The 15,820-nt window shown below is 53.9% G+C and overlaps 2 protein-coding genes across 2 annotated transcripts; one reads left to right on the plus strand and one right to left on the minus strand.

The window, feature by feature from the left end:
- The first annotated feature begins 28 nt into the window (after positions 1-28).
- KAT7 (lysine acetyltransferase 7) lies at positions 29-10,884 on the plus strand. Its single transcript, XM_034070026.1, has 15 exons — positions 29-248; positions 1,565-1,712; positions 2,325-2,501; positions 2,671-2,910; positions 3,458-3,540; positions 3,986-4,075; positions 4,731-4,829; positions 4,994-5,104; positions 5,681-5,872; positions 6,291-6,380; positions 6,792-6,932; positions 7,562-7,655; positions 7,806-7,952; positions 8,333-8,439; positions 9,107-10,884. Exons 1-15 carry the CDS (start codon positions 234-236, stop codon positions 9,206-9,208), a joined length of 1,836 nt encoding a protein of 611 aa, XP_033925917.1. The 5' UTR covers positions 29-233; the 3' UTR covers positions 9,209-10,884.
- Positions 10,885-11,874: 990 nt separating this feature from the next.
- On the minus strand, positions 11,875-14,980 carry PRR29 (proline rich 29). Its single transcript, XM_034070287.1, has 6 exons — positions 14,903-14,980; positions 12,874-13,008; positions 12,594-12,602; positions 12,212-12,372; positions 12,050-12,117; positions 11,875-11,906 (listed from the first exon to the last, which is right to left on the minus strand). The coding sequence occupies exons 1-6, from the start codon at positions 14,978-14,980 to the stop codon at positions 11,875-11,877; spliced, it is 483 nt and encodes a 160-aa protein (XP_033926178.1).
- Positions 14,981-15,820: the final 840 nt, after the last annotated feature.

Consider the following 15,820-nt stretch of genomic DNA (forward strand, 5'->3'; position numbering starts at 1 on the left):
CACGTGACGCGGGTGTGGGGGGTGTGGACCGTGTCCCGGCGGAAGCGTGAGGGACCGAGCAGGGCAGCGGGGCTGGCGGCGGTGGGAGCGGGCTGGCGCCGCCGGAGCAGACGTGCCGCAGGACGGGAGACACGGCTGTCACCACGGAGCCCGCCAGCGCTAACACGGCGGCGAGCGCCGCTTCACGGGCCGGGGGCGCCGGGGACCAGGCAGCCTCGCTGCCCCCGCCCAGGATGCCGCGCAGGAAGGTAAGCGCGGCCGGAGAACCGAGGCGGGGCCCGGCGGGGGAACCGGGAGCCCCGGCCGCAGCTTCCATCTCCTCCCCACCCCCTCCGCTACCTCTCACGGGCACAAAACCGGGGGGAAAATAGCGGCCTTCAGCCCCCAGCGCCCACCCTGCTCGCTCTCCGATTGGCTGTCGCACAGGAACGCTGGGCGCTGATTGGCCATCTTGCTCGTCAATCATTTCCCCCAACGGTTACCGTTTCCCCTCCCCCGCGCTTGCAGCGCGGCCCGCCTCTCGGGCTTTCCGATTGGGCAGGCAGTTGGAGAGCTGCTCTCCTATTGGTCAGGCTGCCTTGCCGGACTGGGAGCTGATTGGCTTTCGCGGCTGCCCATCTAGCTCCCCACGGTCACCTCCCCGCGCGTGCCTTGTTTCTCTCTCGCTCCCTTCCCCCACCCCGCTCCGTCCGCCGCGGGTCGGTGCCTCTGTGTGCGCGCGAGCCTGGCGCTGATAGGCTGCTGGCTGCCGTCAGTCACGCCCGGCGGCCACGCCCCTTCGCTTTGTGAGCTCCTATTGGCTGCTTCTCCCCCTCGGCTCCTCCCACGCGCGTTGTGATTGGCCGGGACGGGCGAGTGTCCGCTGGGTGCAAAACAAAGCGGCGCGGGGCCCTCAGCGGCCTCCTCCGCCCTTCCCCTCAGGCGGCTCCGGCCTGGCCGCGGCCTCGGGGGCAGCCTGCGGCCGAGCCGGGGCCTTCCGAGGGCCGCGCCGCCGGTGGCCCCGCACGGAGCGGGCTCCGAGCGCTGGGGGCTGCCCGCCCGCTCCCGAGGGCGGCTTCTTCCGTCCGAGAGCCGCGCAGGCCGCAGCATGGTGCAGGGCAGCGCGGTGGTGGCCCGCGGTCAGGTGAATGGGAGCCTCTTGTGGCCTGGCTTCTCCGCAGGGCTCCTTTGCGGTCTCTGCGGTGCTTCCACCCTCACACTGCCCTGAGCTGGGTGGTGAGGAGTCAGTCCCGGCCATTGGAGCCCATCTGTGTTCTGTGGTGCCCTGGGTGCTGCTGTGAGCAGGCAGCGCTCAGCTCGGGGCACATCCTGCCCGCATTCCGTTCCTGAGCCTTCATTTACCACCTGCTTTAAGAGCAGCCATGGGTTCTGTGGCCTTGGTGGCTCTGTTGGCGCTGACACACACAGTTACTAAACTAAGCTATTTTCTCCAGAGGAATACACTTGATAGTTATTATTGTGGGTGTTGTGTCAGCTTACACGCGTCTCCCTAGCACCAAATGTGTTGTAGCATCGCTGAGTGCCCGTTTCCATGCTCCATGCTGATGCCTCGGTGCCGTTGCAGAGGAACGCAGGCAGCAGCTCGGATGGAACAGAGGACTCCGACTTCTCCACCGACCCGGAGCACACGGACAGCTCCGAGAGCGACGGCACATCCCGGAGGTCTGCCCGCGTCACCCGCTCCTCGGCCAGGCTCAGCCAGAGCTCCCAAGGTGAAGGCTTCAAGCAGCCTCTGGTGCCACAAGCAGCTCCATGGGCTCCGGATTCCTGACCTTGAGAACTTCAATGGGGGGGTTATACCTAAATGAAACATGTGGGATCACCTGGGAATTGGGTCTTAAAAAGAGGAAATGTGGTTTGGATGTGGATGGGATGATATTCCTAGGTCATCAAAGCATTGGTTTTGTGCAAAGTAGTTGTTATATTGTTAGGGGAGACATTATAGTTTTATGGCCAGTATAGGATCACAGAACCACACACAAAGTCCTAAATGTAGCTCCGCACCAGAAACAATCTTGCTATTCCCAAAGACTGTCTAAGCACTGATAGTTCTTGTCTAAATTGCTGGTTCTCTGGCTTTCCAAATGGGAGCTGCATTGTAATTGCTAGTTACAATTAAGAAAGAATTAAGTGCAGAGAAAGCTGATGTGATTCCACATTCCACAGTGTTGGTAAAAGTGTCAAAAGATTTAAGCTGGGAAGATCAGAGCATCCCTTTGTGGTGACCATGGTGGGACAAACCCCATGGTGATACCCAGTAGGCAGGGGAAGTAGTGACTGCCAGTGGTTACTGTGGGTGCTAATGGTGCTGTGTATGGCATTAGATTCCAGCCCAGTTCATAATCCACCATCATTTGGAGCCGAGGAGCCCGTCTATTCCACGAGGAGGGTGACCCGCAGCCAGCAGCAGCCCGCTCCTGTGACCCCAAAGAAGTACCCACTCCGGCAGACGCGCTCCTCGGGCTCAGAAACAGAGCAAGTGGTTGACTTCTCTGACAGAGGTAGGCAGGGAGCACTGAGGTGTTAAACCACAGTGTGCTGCTGGGGGGTGACTCCGCTCGGAGGGCAGTACCCTGAGGACAGAGGGGTTCCCAGGGCTCCAGAGTTGCTTTGTGTGTTTTTTGCAAGCTTTCTTTCAGGCAGATTTGTAACATCTTGATCCTTATTCAGACACTAAAAATGCAGCAGATCACGATGAGTCTCCGCCTCGTACCCCCACCGGGAATGCCCCGTCCTCAGAATCTGATATTGATATCTCCAGTCCAAATGTATCCCATGATGAGAGCATTGCCAAGGACATGTCCATGAAGGATTCTGGGAGTGACCTGTCTCACCGCCCTAAGCGCCGCCGCTTCCATGAAAGCTACAATTTCAACATGAAATGTCCCACTCCTGGGTGTAACTCTTTAGGTAATTTCAGCTCCAGGATTATCTGTTGGGGTTTACCTTCCTGTTGTGATACTCAAAGTGTCCCATTCCCCCCCATTTCAGTTAGAGATCCTAAAACTGAATTAGGATCAGAAGCAGTACTGAGAAGTGGGTGTAGAGAAGGGATATGAAGCATAGCTGCAGGTGTATTCTTCCTGGAGTGTTTTCTGGCAAAGAGTGTTTGGGGGGTGATAGGGTAAAGAACAAGTTAGGAGGTGAGCACAGGAGGAAGATGCAGGCCCCTGCAGGTAGGGTGCTGGTGTCTGCCACAGGCCCATCTTCAGACACAACCTATTGCAGACCTTGGACAGACCTGGCTGCTTGCACCAGTGCAGCTCTTGAGTTTCCTTCTTTGCTCTGAAAGCTTGTGCCATGAACCAGGAAGTGTGCTCCTTCTGCCACACTGGTAATAGACTGAGCATGCTCCTTGAAAAGCTCCTGTGAGGGGTCTGCCCACCCAGGATACCTTTTAAACAGAAACCTCTTTAGGAGCATAGGGTAAAGGTTGTTTTTTCCTGATCCTTTGCAGGACACCTGACTGGAAAACATGAGCGACACTTCTCCATATCGGGGTGTCCACTGTACCATAACCTCTCAGCAGATGAGTGCAAGGTAAAGGAGTTTTCTATTTATCTTCCTTAGTTCTTTACTGTGAGGGTGGTGAAGTGCTGCAGCAGGTTGTTCAAACAAGTGGTGAATGCTCCGTCCCTGGCAGTGTTCAAGGCCAGGTTGGACAGAGCCCTGGGTGACATGGCTTAGTGTGAGGTGTCCCTGCCCATGGCAGGGGGTTGGAATTGAGTGATCTTAAGGTCTTTTCCAACCCAGACCATTCTGTGATTCTGTGGCAGTTGTTTTTTGGAACAAAATGCCAAGACCTGTCATTTGTGAACAGAAGGAGAGTTTACACACTTTAGCTGATGTCTTTAGCTGCAAGAGAGCAGCATTTGTGTCAAATTGTGCATTGCAACTCAGGAAATTCACCTAAGCAAGAAAAGGAAAGGGTGAAGGCTTTGATAGCAGTTTGTGGCAGCACTGACAGATGAGTTTTGGCTTCCAGGTGCGAGCACAGAGCCGGGACAAGCAGATTGAGGAGAGGATGCTGGCCCATCGGCAGGATGACAACAACAGGCACGCCACCAGACACCAGGTGAGTGACCTGCACAGTGGCTGCTCGGTTCAGAGTGCAAGTACATCAGCTTGGGGTTTCCAATGGCAATGATTTTCACTTGATTTCACTTCTTCACTTCCCAGATAAGCTGCTGTGCTCTGACACTCCCCATTTATTGTCCCCAGTTTGTTTCAGCAAGGACAATTCATTGTATTCCTTAAATGAGAGACTGGGCCAGCTGGTAGGAGCAGAGAGGTGGCACTGGTCAGTAATAGTACAAAGGAGGCTGGAGCTGTTCTCAGGATGATTTTTGCTGTGTGCTTTGATGTGTAGGATAAAAGAATTGCTGCAGAACTGTAACCTACAATTTTACTGTGACTAAATAGAAAAGAATAAAACTTCAGTTCATGAGCCTTGAACTTGAGCCATGATGACTTCATGAGTCAGGTCCAAGCCTTTCCCTGTGATTAAGCAGTGCATAAGGAGTGCACCCTTGTGGGATGGAAGTACATTGGCAAAGGCAAGAAAACCTTCCCATTGTACTTGCAGTGCCCTCTTACTAGTACAAGGTTTGGTTCAGAGGCACCAAACCTCAGCAAGTGAAAGCTGGGGCAGAGGCCCCCTAGGGTGGGAAGGTGAAGAGTGTTTGAAGTGGATGGAGCCTGGTGAAGGTTCCACCTCTGGTTTCCTCCAGGCACCAACAGAGAGGCAGCTGCGATACAAGGAGAAAGTAGCTGAGCTCAGGAAGAAGAGGAACTCGGGCCTAAGCAAGGAGCAAAAAGAAAAGTACATGGTAAAAGCAGTCACTTTATTCTTTCATTCCCTCCTGTCTGCAGTGAGACTGCAAAGCAGGAGTTTGGTTTTCCAGTCATCCTGCAACATTCCCAGCTAAAACACTGCAGGATCCAACAGCTTGGTAGCAGCATGGCAGAGAAACCTCTTCTTTTCTTGTCCTAGGAACACAGGCAAACCTATGGCAATACCAGGGAACCTCTGCTCGAAAACCTGACGAGTGAATATGACCTCGAGCTTTTCCGAAGAGCACAAGCACGGGCATCGGAGGACCTGGTGAGACCTGGAGCTCCTCACGTGTCTCATAGCAGATGTCTGCCTTAGAAATGTGAATGCTGTCTGGGTTTTGCTGTGCAGGTAGAATTAGTTTGTAAGGAGAGCAGCTACAGGCCAGCCAAGCCAGTGGAGTTACCCTAGGGGTAATGATGAAGTGTCAGTCAGTCAGAGGGTTGGCTGGAAGTGCAGCTGGAGCTCAGCATTGGCAGTCCTGAATGCTACAATGCCTCTGGGATATCTGAGACAGAGCATTAGGCTGTATCCTCTTCATACAGACTAGGAAAGAAGCATGAAGTGTGTCAAGGAGGTTACATTGCTTTCATGGCAGGAGGAGTGTGATCCTAGTGTTAGCGTGCTCTTAAGTGCTGATTTACAGGACATTTCCTGGTGAAAGGAATGGTCAGTAGCTGTGTTTGAGAAGAGCAATGTGGGAGGGGTCATTAGATGTGGCCACACCGAAAGGGGAATTTAGAAGACTTGAAGTAAATGATTTCTTCAAAGAAATAAATAGGATCCTTCCTCTGCCTTCTGGGGTTTTTAGATATCTTAAATCCTGATCCATTCTTTCCTTCCCAGGAGAAGCTGCGGCTCCAGGGCCAGATCACAGAGGGCAGCAACATGATTAAAACCATCGCTTTTGGCCGTTACGAGCTGGATACCTGGTATCATTCCCCCTATCCAGAGGAATACGCTCGGCTGGGGCGTCTCTACATGTGTGAGTTCTGCCTCAAGTACATGAAGAGCCAGACAATACTGCGCAGGCACATGGTAAGGGCAGAGCTGATTCCTGACCTTTACATCTCATAGAATCAAAGGATGGTTTGGGTTGGAAAGAACCTTAAGATCATCCAGTTCCAACCCTCTGCCATGGGCAGGGACACCTCACACTAAACCATGGCACCCAGGGCTCTGTCCAACCTGGCCTTGAGCACTGCCAGGGATGGGGCAGCCACAGCTTCTCTGGGCACCCTGTGACAGCGCCTCAGCACCCTCACAGGGAAGAACTTGCTCCTTATCTCCAACCTGAACTTCCCCTGCAAACATTCTAAGCCATGACTGTTGTTAGCTCAATTGCTCACTTTAAGAGGTGAGAAGGCTGCATTATTCCTGGTATATCCAGTAGCTGTTGTAACCTTTTCTGCCCTTGGAACGTGGGTGTCACCCTAACTTTGTTTTCCTGTCATAGGCAAAATGTGTTTGGAAACATCCACCCGGTGATGAAATCTACCGCAAAGGCTCCATTTCGGTGTTTGAAGTGGATGGCAAAAAGAACAAGGTAACAAACTGCCATGGTTGGGCCACTCGTGAGTGTGGAGCTGTCCTGGGTTCAGCTGTAATAGTTCTTTTTCTCCTTCTTAGTAGCTGGTGCAGTGCTGGGTTGTTCTGCTTTAGTCTACAAACAGTGCTGGTAACACACCCATGTTATTAGTTGCTGTTAAGTAATGCTTATGCTGTTTTGGGCATGCAGAGGTTGATATTGCAAACATCAATTCCCCCCCTTAGGAAGCCAGGCTTACCAAGGTTCATCTGAAATGGAATTCTTTCCTGGCCCAGCTGCTCTCTTTGAATGACTGTACGTCATTGCTCAGATGGTTCAGAATTTTCCTGTCATTTCCCATGTCTTTGTCCACGCTTGGGATGTTCCACTGGAATAAATGGGCATATCCCATTCTCCTTTTGCCTCTAGATCTACTGTCAAAACCTGTGTCTGCTGGCAAAACTTTTCTTGGACCATAAAACACTGTATTACGATGTTGAGCCCTTCCTCTTCTATGTCATGACAGAAGCTGACAACACTGGCTGTCACCTGATAGGATATTTCTCCAAGGTTAGTTGAAAATACATACATAAGCATTACTACTCACTAGAATGAGATTTAGGACAGCAGTTATCTCCTCCAATCCTGCAGTCTTAGAATTTGTTGCTTTTAGGAACAGACAGTTTCAAACCTGATGTGCATGAATCACTCTTACTGTTTGCTGCAGGGATTGAGGTGCTTTGCTGTAGGCATAAGTAAGGATAAAGAAAATGTAAATAATGTAGAGAAAAATACATTGAAATAGCTATTAGTCACCATCTCTTTGTGTCTGAAAATTTCAATTTACACCATGTGCTGTTAATGCTGCTGTTGTTTTCTTGTTGCATGTAAAGCTGGTAGATGACAGAAGTGGTGGTGAAAGTGTCACTGGCTCCTCATTCCACTCCTTGTCCAGCCATTCTAGACTTAAAATTGTGCCCCAGACCCTCTATCTAATGGCTCTTGAAGTGAGAGACACTGAGCCAGGTTGGGAGCTGAAGGATGATCATGTTACTTGTTGTTAGGCAGGTTTTTCTGCTGTTGCTCCTTCCACCTTGTATTTGTATCAGTTGCACAGGCTTGTTCAGTCTGTTGCATTATGATATACCCATTGCTTGTACAGACCTAGAGCTGTTCTTCCTCTCTCATCTTGTGTTTAGGAGAAGAATTCTTTTCTCAACTACAATGTTTCCTGTATCCTGACGATGCCTCAATACATGAGGCAGGGCTATGGCAAAATGCTCATTGACTTCAGTAAGTAGAGAAGTTCTGCAAACACCCCATCACCATGAAATCGAACAGATCTGTGGTGGTGGTTGAGCAGTTTTCATCCAGAGATGATTTCTGCATGTGCCAAAGAGGCTGATGGTTAGGAAGGATAAATAGGTTTTCTTTCCTTTGCAGGCTATTTGCTTTCGAAAGTAGAAGAAAAAGTTGGCTCTCCAGAACGCCCTCTCTCTGATTTGGGGCTCATCAGCTACCGTAGTTACTGGAAGGAAGTGCTCCTTCGTTACCTGCATAACTTCCAAGGAAAAGAGATCTCTATAAAAGGTATGGTTCCCAGCTAAATAGCTCGTTGTGAATTGGTTCAGGAACACAGCTATGCTTCTCATTCAGTTGCCTCAATTCTGAGGCAGGTGGAGGATTACACCTTACTAACTTGTATGCTAAAATTAGTTAGCAGTCACTGATCCTCAAGAGTGAATCAAGCAAAGACAAATTGGATGCCAGTGATACAGATAACTGGGGTGGTCAAAAGGGTACCAAGCACAGCAGCAACAGTAGTACTGCGTGTACCTCCTTGCTATGTGCAGGGCATTTTGGGTGGATCACTTCAAAAGGAGTTGCATTAAAACTGGAGTTGTGAACTACCAGGTACAGGTGGAGGAATGTGTGTTTCTGCTCTGACATAAACTGATCCTGCTTTGCAGAAATCAGCCAGGAGACTGCAGTAAACCCTGTCGACATTGTGAGCACGCTGCAGGCGCTTCAGATGCTCAAGTACTGGAAGGGTAAACACCTGGTCCTCAAAAGACAGGTAAGGTTTATGACTGCAGCTCAGGGGTTTTGTTTCTGTCTCTTAGGTTCAGACAAGCGTGCTGAAGCCGGTATTTCCTTTGCACTGTGCTGGGCTTTCCAGCCTTTTCATTCCAGTGGGGAGCACTGTAATTGTCAGATGCAGTAACTGATAACATACATGGGCATCCAGCCTGATCCTTCAGTAGTGTAGAAATACATTGTATTGCCCTTCCTTTCCTGATGTATGGAATAACATTGCTCATTATGTAAGTGGGTTTTCGGGGGAGCAATGGATCAACATTCCCATCATGGTCCTCATAATGCCTGGCCCTTATTGGGCAGATGGATGACATAGAGTGAACTGAACTAATGGAATCCTGAATGAGTCCTGTTTGTTTGAAACAAAAGTTCATGTTTGGCATGAAACAAGTGCCCAGACATGACACCTTCCCTCTTTTTGTTTTCCCCTTGTTGAGACTTCATATTGTAGCTAACAGCAGCCTTACCAGTGTGACTGGAAGGGCTTCTAGGAACCATTGTAGAGGAAGTGTTACTTTTCCAGGTGAAGCAGTTAGTAGGCAGTTTGTCATCTTCCACTTTGTGAGCTTAGATGTGTGGTGTTGTACCATGGATAATTCTCCAGTGTGGATTTGTTTTAACCTGCGCTTTCATGCTCTCTTCCGTAGGATCTGATTGATGAATGGATAGCCAAAGAGGCAAAAAGATCCAACAGCAATAAGATAATGGATCCCAGCTGTTTGAAATGGACCCCTCCGAAGGGAACTTAACTATGTCTAACTCCTGAAGCCAGTGAACCCCAGCAGTAGGAATTACCCTAGGGATCTCTGTTGTATCTGTTGCTGTTGTGATTGGCTGGTACAGTACCCTCCTGAAAGATCAGTTCCCCTTGGTACTGTTCTGGCTCAGATCTTTTGTGCACACCACAGACGCTGGTTCTGAGGAACTTTATGTTTCGGCCTCAATGAGGTTGCAAGGATTGGATCTGTATAGGACCCAAACGAAGCTCCGAGCAGCACTGGCCCAAGGAGTTCTGATATCTGGTACTGTACCTGTCCAGTCACTGGTCTTACCCTCATGTTCTTATTCCGATGAGGTTGTGTTGTGTCCTATAATCTGGTTGTTTCTTCCTTCAGGTTCTTTGCATTCTAAGTAATGGAGATAACTTCTGTGGCTTTTGAACAAGGTCTAAAACTGCTTGTCTGGGGAAAGTCTGGTTTTCCAACAAGCTGCAGTTACACTGACTTCAGCATTCTTAATTAGTCTGATGGACTGTTCTGTTCCATGTATCAAATAGCTTTAGGAAGATAATGTACCACCTCTTTCAGCAGTGTTCTCCATAGAATATAGCAGAGCTTCACATAGTTAATATTGTACAGTTGGAAGCTTGCATATCTTGTAACTGGGTGGTGTGATTCTTAGTGTTACCCAGGAGGAGTCAAGGCCAAAGGTGTGAGAACATCGAGGTCTGCGATGTTTCATAGAGCTGCTCTGGGTGTACACTCCTGGAGCTGCTGCAGTACCAGGTCTGGTGGAGAGACCTCTGGGATTAGAGGTTTTTCCTGCTTTCTCTCATGGATCCTTTACACATTAACAGCCTGTTCAGTGTGTTTCACTGGAGCTACTTCTCCCAGAGCAGTCTTCCCTGACTTGCAGGTCTCTTTGGATGGGAGAGGCTTTTCTCCTCTAGACTGAAGAAAGAAGATCTTTAGCCAGACTTTTGCTGGCCTTGTCCAAACAGCCACAGAAGCTCTCCAAAGCCAAGCTCATCAGTTGGTGGATTGCCTCCAGTGGCCGTTCTGTGCATCAGTGGCAGCTCCTGTTAGCTGTGTGGATGGTTTGCTTCTCTGACAGTGCATCCTTGTTTGTCTTCGTAAAACAACAAAGCTTTTACTTCCTCTCTCCCATCAGCACCACTGGAAGAAACTCATACAATGGCTTTGAAGTTTAACCACTGTTCTTGTGCCACAAGTTTCCTCTATGGCTCCAGCATGATTAAAAGGAGGGGGCAATCTTGGGGTAGATGATGGCAGTGTCATATAGTGCTGATTTCATTTAGACCTTCCAATGGTTCCTCGTGGAATGGTGGCTGAAATGAAGCACTTGCAGAGTACTGGTAGGTAGGAGCCGTTTCCTGTTAACCACTGCCCATCCTGATGTGGTAAAGTTCTCTCTCGCTCTCCTGATGGTGTCTGCCTTTCTCTGCCTCCTGAAAAACCGATCATCTGCGTGGTGTAGACCTTGTGGGCATTACTGAATTGTGCTGTCTCGTGCCCTTTGCTCCTGTATTGTAACTACACGATACTCACGGAACTATCCAGCAAAGTAGATCTCTTGTGGAGTAGGGAAGAAGGCCGTTCTTGTGCAGAAGCTGAACCTTGTTCCCATGATGTGGTAGAATGTGCTGTTCTTGTATCTCCTTCCAATAAAGCATGTTCTCTGCTCAGCTTTGGGCCTTGTTCCATTCGGGTGGGTGCTGGGGCTAACCCTTACCCCAGCACTAACCCATGGCACAGAGGGCTCGTCTCTGCTGTGTGAGCACTTGCAGGGAGCCATCAGGTCCCCCCTGAGCCTTCTCTTCCCCATCTGAACCCCCCAGCTCCCTCAGCCGTTCCCCATCTCCCTTGTGCTCCAGACCCTGCTCCAGCTCCATTGCCCTTCTCGGGTCCCACTCCAGCCCCTCAATGCCTCTCTTGCAGTGAGGGGCCCAGAGCTGAATGCAGGGTTCCATGTGCGGCCTCACCAGTGCCCAGTGCAGGGGATGATCACCAGGAGCATCCCATTCAGCTTCCCAGCACCTCATCAGCCACCCCCCAAAGCACCCACATCGGGCATGTATGTGCCCCACAAGAGCCTCACACCCCCCCAGCCTGGAGCCAGCCCTGCACTGAGGCACAGAGCCAGCAGCCTGGTAATTACAGATGCTCAATTACAGACAGCAGGGAACTTCCTTAACAAAGCACATTAATTACAGGCAATGTGCTCCACTGAGATCCAAAGGGACCAATGAAGACCAGGACCACCTGGGCTGGTGCCACCCCCCAGCACAGGCTGTGCTGCAGCATCCTCATGGCTTGGCAGGCACACATTGTCCAGCCAGGACTGGGATGTCAGCACCAACCTGCTGGGGAGGAGCCCTCTGCAGAGCACGGAGATAAAGCCTGGCCCTGTTTGGGGTCACGCTGTCAGCAGGGGTTCGTGACAGGCTTTGTGATGGGGTGGCTTGTGGGGAGGAAGCCAATGTGCATGAAGTGCCAGCTTCAAACAATGGGTATAGTGCTCAGCATCTGCAGGGTCTGTGCCCCTGTGTATCGGGGCAGCCCTGCCTTGGCAGGGGGTTGGAGCAGATCATCTCCTTCCAGCCCCGATGATTCTGTGATCCAATGGGGTCGAGGGCTGAGATGTGTGGTAGAAACCATCCTGAGGAGCACGGAGCTCACAGGCTCTCTTCAACCATGTTGTAGTACTCTGTGGGGAGACAGGAGGAGCTGGGGGCTGCCCAAGGACACCCCCAGAGCCCATGCACAGAGGGAGCAGGGGGGGCTCAGCCTGTGCCTGGGTTGATGCCTGCCTGGGGGCAAGGGGAGGACATGGGGAGGACACATCCTTACCCGATGCTGGTGGGATGCTGGCTCCCACGGTCCCGGTGGCACTGGGGGGCGGGGGGGGTGGTACCACACTGTGGGAGGGGAGCAAGGCCAGGAGCAAGTGTGAGCCCCCATGTCCCAGCTGGGGCTGGAGCCCTCGCACAGAGCAGCACCCCCATTACTCACAGCTCCCCATGGTCAGCTCCGGAGCCCAGGTACCGCACAGCTGCCGGCCCCCGCTCCTGTACCGGGCCCGGCCATGCCAGGACGGGAGGGGGACAGGGGTAGGGGATGTAGTGGTGGTGGAACACCACAGCCTCCTCTCCCTCTGCCGGCTGCAAAGGCCCCTGCGGGGAGGAAGAAGAGCCCCTTTCAGCAGCCACTTCCAGGGACACAGCTCCCAAAGGCACCAGCATGGGAATTCCCATGGAGCCACAGCACGGCTCCATCCCACCCCATGGTCAGACCCTGCGAGGAGCCTGCTGGGGACACAGGGAGGTGGCAGCCCCATGGATGGAGCCCAGGATGCAGCTGGGAAGAGCCGGTTGGGTCTGAGCGGTGATGCAACAGGCACTGGCTTTGGTGGGAGATGGCTTTGAACCGGAGCCCATGTTGGGGTCAGCCCCACTCCTGCCCCTTCCCAGCTGGGATGCATCACCTGTGAGCAGCCTGGCTCTGATCTGTGCTGGCACAAAGAGCCCCTAAAGGGCTGCAGAGCCTGAACCGAGCGGGGCTGGAACCAGCCAGGAAGGGGCTTGTGCAGGACACACACATCCCGCTCCTGAGCACCTCTGTGAGGGTCCCTTTGCCCACCCTTTTGCTCCCCATCCAGCACCCCTGACCCTTACCTGGGCAGCAGCCGGGGATGGCCCAAGCCCAAAGGCTGCCAGCGCAGACAGAGCCAGGCTCTTCATCAGCACCTGGTGCATCTGGGAGCTCTGGAGCATCATCAGCTCCATGAAATCTGCTGGAGAGTCAGGGCCCTGCATCAGGGAGACCAGGACAAGGGCACAGCAGCACAGCCAGGGCTGGGCCGGGCTGAGGCTTGTCCCTGTGCCCCAGCAGTGGGAGCAAAGCCAGGTTCCCTCCACCCATGGGAGGCCCATGTGGTGCTTCAAGATTATTCGTGCTTGGATCAAGCTCAAGAATAGCCCATTGCAGCCTTTCCTTCCCTGCAAATGGGATTGAACATCTGCTGTGGCTTGTGGGAGGCTGCTCACAAGAGGTGATCAGTGGTGCTGGAGGCATCAGCCTTCCACCCGTTTGGGGGGGGATGGCTCTGGTCCTGGCAGTGCTCAGTGCCTTGGCAAAGGCTCTGCCTTGGCAGAGCTGATGTCCTGGGGGTGGTACCGCACGGGGGGCACTGCCTCAGCTCTGCTTTGTGGTGCACAGGGAGCTCAGAACCCCTCAAAGGAGGCAGGAGCTGGGGCTGGGCCATGGGGGCTGCTCCCATCTCTGCTCCCAGGACCAAGCACAGGCTGTGGAGCTGGGTTCAGCAGAGGAGCAGGATGGGGATGCTCGGAGCCTCCCCAGCTCCTGCTTTGGCTGCACATGAGGAGCTGGGGCCCAGAGCAGCCAGAAGCTGTGGGGCAGCTGCTGAGGGCAATCCCACTCTGCATCCCCATTGAAACCTGCCCCTGTGCTGCAGGCATGAGCTTCCCATGCAAAACACCTCCTGGAGGGGCTGCCCCTGCGGTCCTGTTGTGCACAAGCCCTATGAGCCCCTGTTAGCATCAGCCAGGGTAAAGAAGGGTTTGGGCAGCCCCATACCCCATGTGTCAGATCCCAAGATGCTTTCACAGCCGCAGGGATGTGCTCCCATCCTGCCCTCCAGCGAGGAGCACTGATTGCAGCACAAGTGGGAGGTGCCTGGAGCTGGATCCATGAGGAGGGAACGGGCCAGCAGCCAGGCACTGAGCAGGGAGGAGAAGGTACACAAAGGGCTGGCAGCTCCCGATGGAGCCCTCCCATCCCAATGGAGAAGCACCACAGGGCTGGGAGGTGCTGGGCTGGGATCTCTGTTCTCTGCTCACTCCAGTTTTCAGCGTGCTCCTTGCTCTGTGTATCCTTAAAGACAGCTCAGCCTTCCCTCAACCCATAGCAAGTCCCCGGCCCCACAACCTCCCCATCTTTGCTCTCTGCTCCCCCATGCAGCTGGATGGATCCTGGCTTGCATGAAGTTGGGTGGAACCCCCTTCACACTTGGTCTTTGCTCCTGCCTGCACATCCCACGGGCTTGGGGCTGTCATGTGTCCCACTCCCATCCCAGCTCCCACGGCCAAGGAGCCCTGGCTGACCCTGGTGATGCTCCCATCTCCCTCCCCACGTGAAACGGGGTTTTGGAGAACAGCGAGAGATGGATTCCAACCAACAGCCCCAAACCCATTCCCTGGGAGCGTCCTGGTGCCAGCCCCAGGGTGCTTTAAAGCATCCCATAGGATCGGCCTCGGTGCAGCCGGCTCTGAGGCTGCGGAGGGTGTGCTCAGCCCCAGTGCCCCCCGTGCTGAACCGGGGTTAACGCCGCATCCATCACGCACCTCCGCGGCCGCGCAGGGCTCCGGGGCCAGGCTCCAGCGCTGCAGGCCCTGGGAGCTGCTGCAGGATCCTCAGCGGCGGCCGGGGCTGGAAGGCAGGGAGGGAAACCGGGGATGGATGTGCGCGCTCGGGGCAGGATCCTGCGCTGGTCCCTGCGTCCCCATCCCTGTGAGCTGGGGGGACACGTTCCTGTGCACAGGAACATCCCCAGTGCCCCAGGGAGGCATCCTGCAGAGAGCAGACCCCAAACACCCCCCAAACACCCACCCCATCCCATTTTCCTAACCCTTTCCTCATGAGCATCCCATAAACCCAGAGGCAGGACGGCTCTCCCGGGCTTACCCTGCTCTGGATGATGTAGGTCCCTGCTGGGGTGCCCCTGCAGACCCCACAGGGGTGCCCCCCTGCTCCCAGCTCCATGGTTGGGCCCGGCAGGGCAATGGGATGAGGGAGCTGGAGCAGGGCTCGTTGCTAGAGCTGCCCTAGGAGCAGCCAAACAAACCCTGCCCCGTGGAGGAGTGTCCCTGGGCTGGGTTTCCCCGTGGTGTGGCCCCAGGATAACCCCCCCCCCCACTGCACAGGGCTGCGGGGCAGGGATGGTTTGTGCCCCCCGATGGGTTTCCCCAGAGGGAAGGGCCTGGAGCAGGCAGTGAGGATTTACCTGAGCCTTGCTGCTGCTCCCAGGCAAGGGAAAGAGCTGGTCCCAGGGCTGGGGCTGCTCAGCCCCACAGGCAGCACCTCGCAGCTTCTGGTGTTGGGGCCTGTCCCAAGATCCCAGCTCCCTGCGCGCTGTGGTCTCCACAGGTCCAATTCCATCGCTGCTGGTGGGATACGGGTCTGCTCCTGCCCTGTGCCCTGTGCTCTTGGTGCCTGTTTCCTGGTCTCTGGGGCTGCATCCCTGAGCTGGGAGGTGTTTGGGGATGCTGCATCAGGGCAGCTGATAACAACACAAAGGGGCTCAGGCTGCCATGGGGGGGCTGAGTTCCAACCAGCTCCAACCCCTGCCATGGGCAGGGACCCCTTCCTGCCAGGGATGGGGCAGCCACAGCTCCTCTGGGCACCCTGTGCCAGCGCCTCAGCACCCTCCCAGGGAACAGCTTCTGCCTCAGAGCTCAGCTCAGTCTCCCCTCTCTTGGGCAGGTTCAAGCCATTCCCCTTGGCCTGTCCCTACATCCCTTGTCCCAAGCCCCTCTCCAGGTTTCCTGCAGCCCCTTTAGGCCCTGGAGCTGCTCTCAGCTCTCCCCTTCTCTTGTCCAGGCT

This window comes from Melopsittacus undulatus, chromosome 17 (assembly GCF_012275295.1).
Source record: "Melopsittacus undulatus isolate bMelUnd1 chromosome 17, bMelUnd1.mat.Z, whole genome shotgun sequence".
Classification (NCBI taxonomy): domain Eukaryota; kingdom Metazoa; phylum Chordata; class Aves; order Psittaciformes; family Psittaculidae; genus Melopsittacus; species Melopsittacus undulatus.

Bases quoted from the DNA above. Each gene is read 5' to 3' on its own strand.
- KAT7 (XM_034070026.1), top strand. The intron at 4,830-4,993 runs GTAAAAGCAGTC...TTCTTGTCCTAG, and splicing joins AGCAAAAAGAAAAGTACATG to GAACACAGGCAAACCTATGG. The intron at 5,105-5,680 runs GTGAGACCTGGA...TTTCCTTCCCAG, and splicing joins CACGGGCATCGGAGGACCTG to GAGAAGCTGCGGCTCCAGGG.
- PRR29 (XM_034070287.1), bottom strand. From the start codon at position 14,980: ATGGAGCTGGGAGCAGGGGGGCACCCCTGTGGGGTCTGCAGGGGCACC. The intron at 12,118-12,211 runs GTGAGTAATGGG...CCCCTCCCACAG, and splicing joins GGAGCTGACCATGGGGAGCT to TGTGGTACCACCCCCCCCGC. The intron at 11,907-12,049 runs GTAAGGATGTGT...GTCTCCCCACAG, and splicing joins CAGCATCCCACCAGCATCGG to AGTACTACAACATGGTTGAA.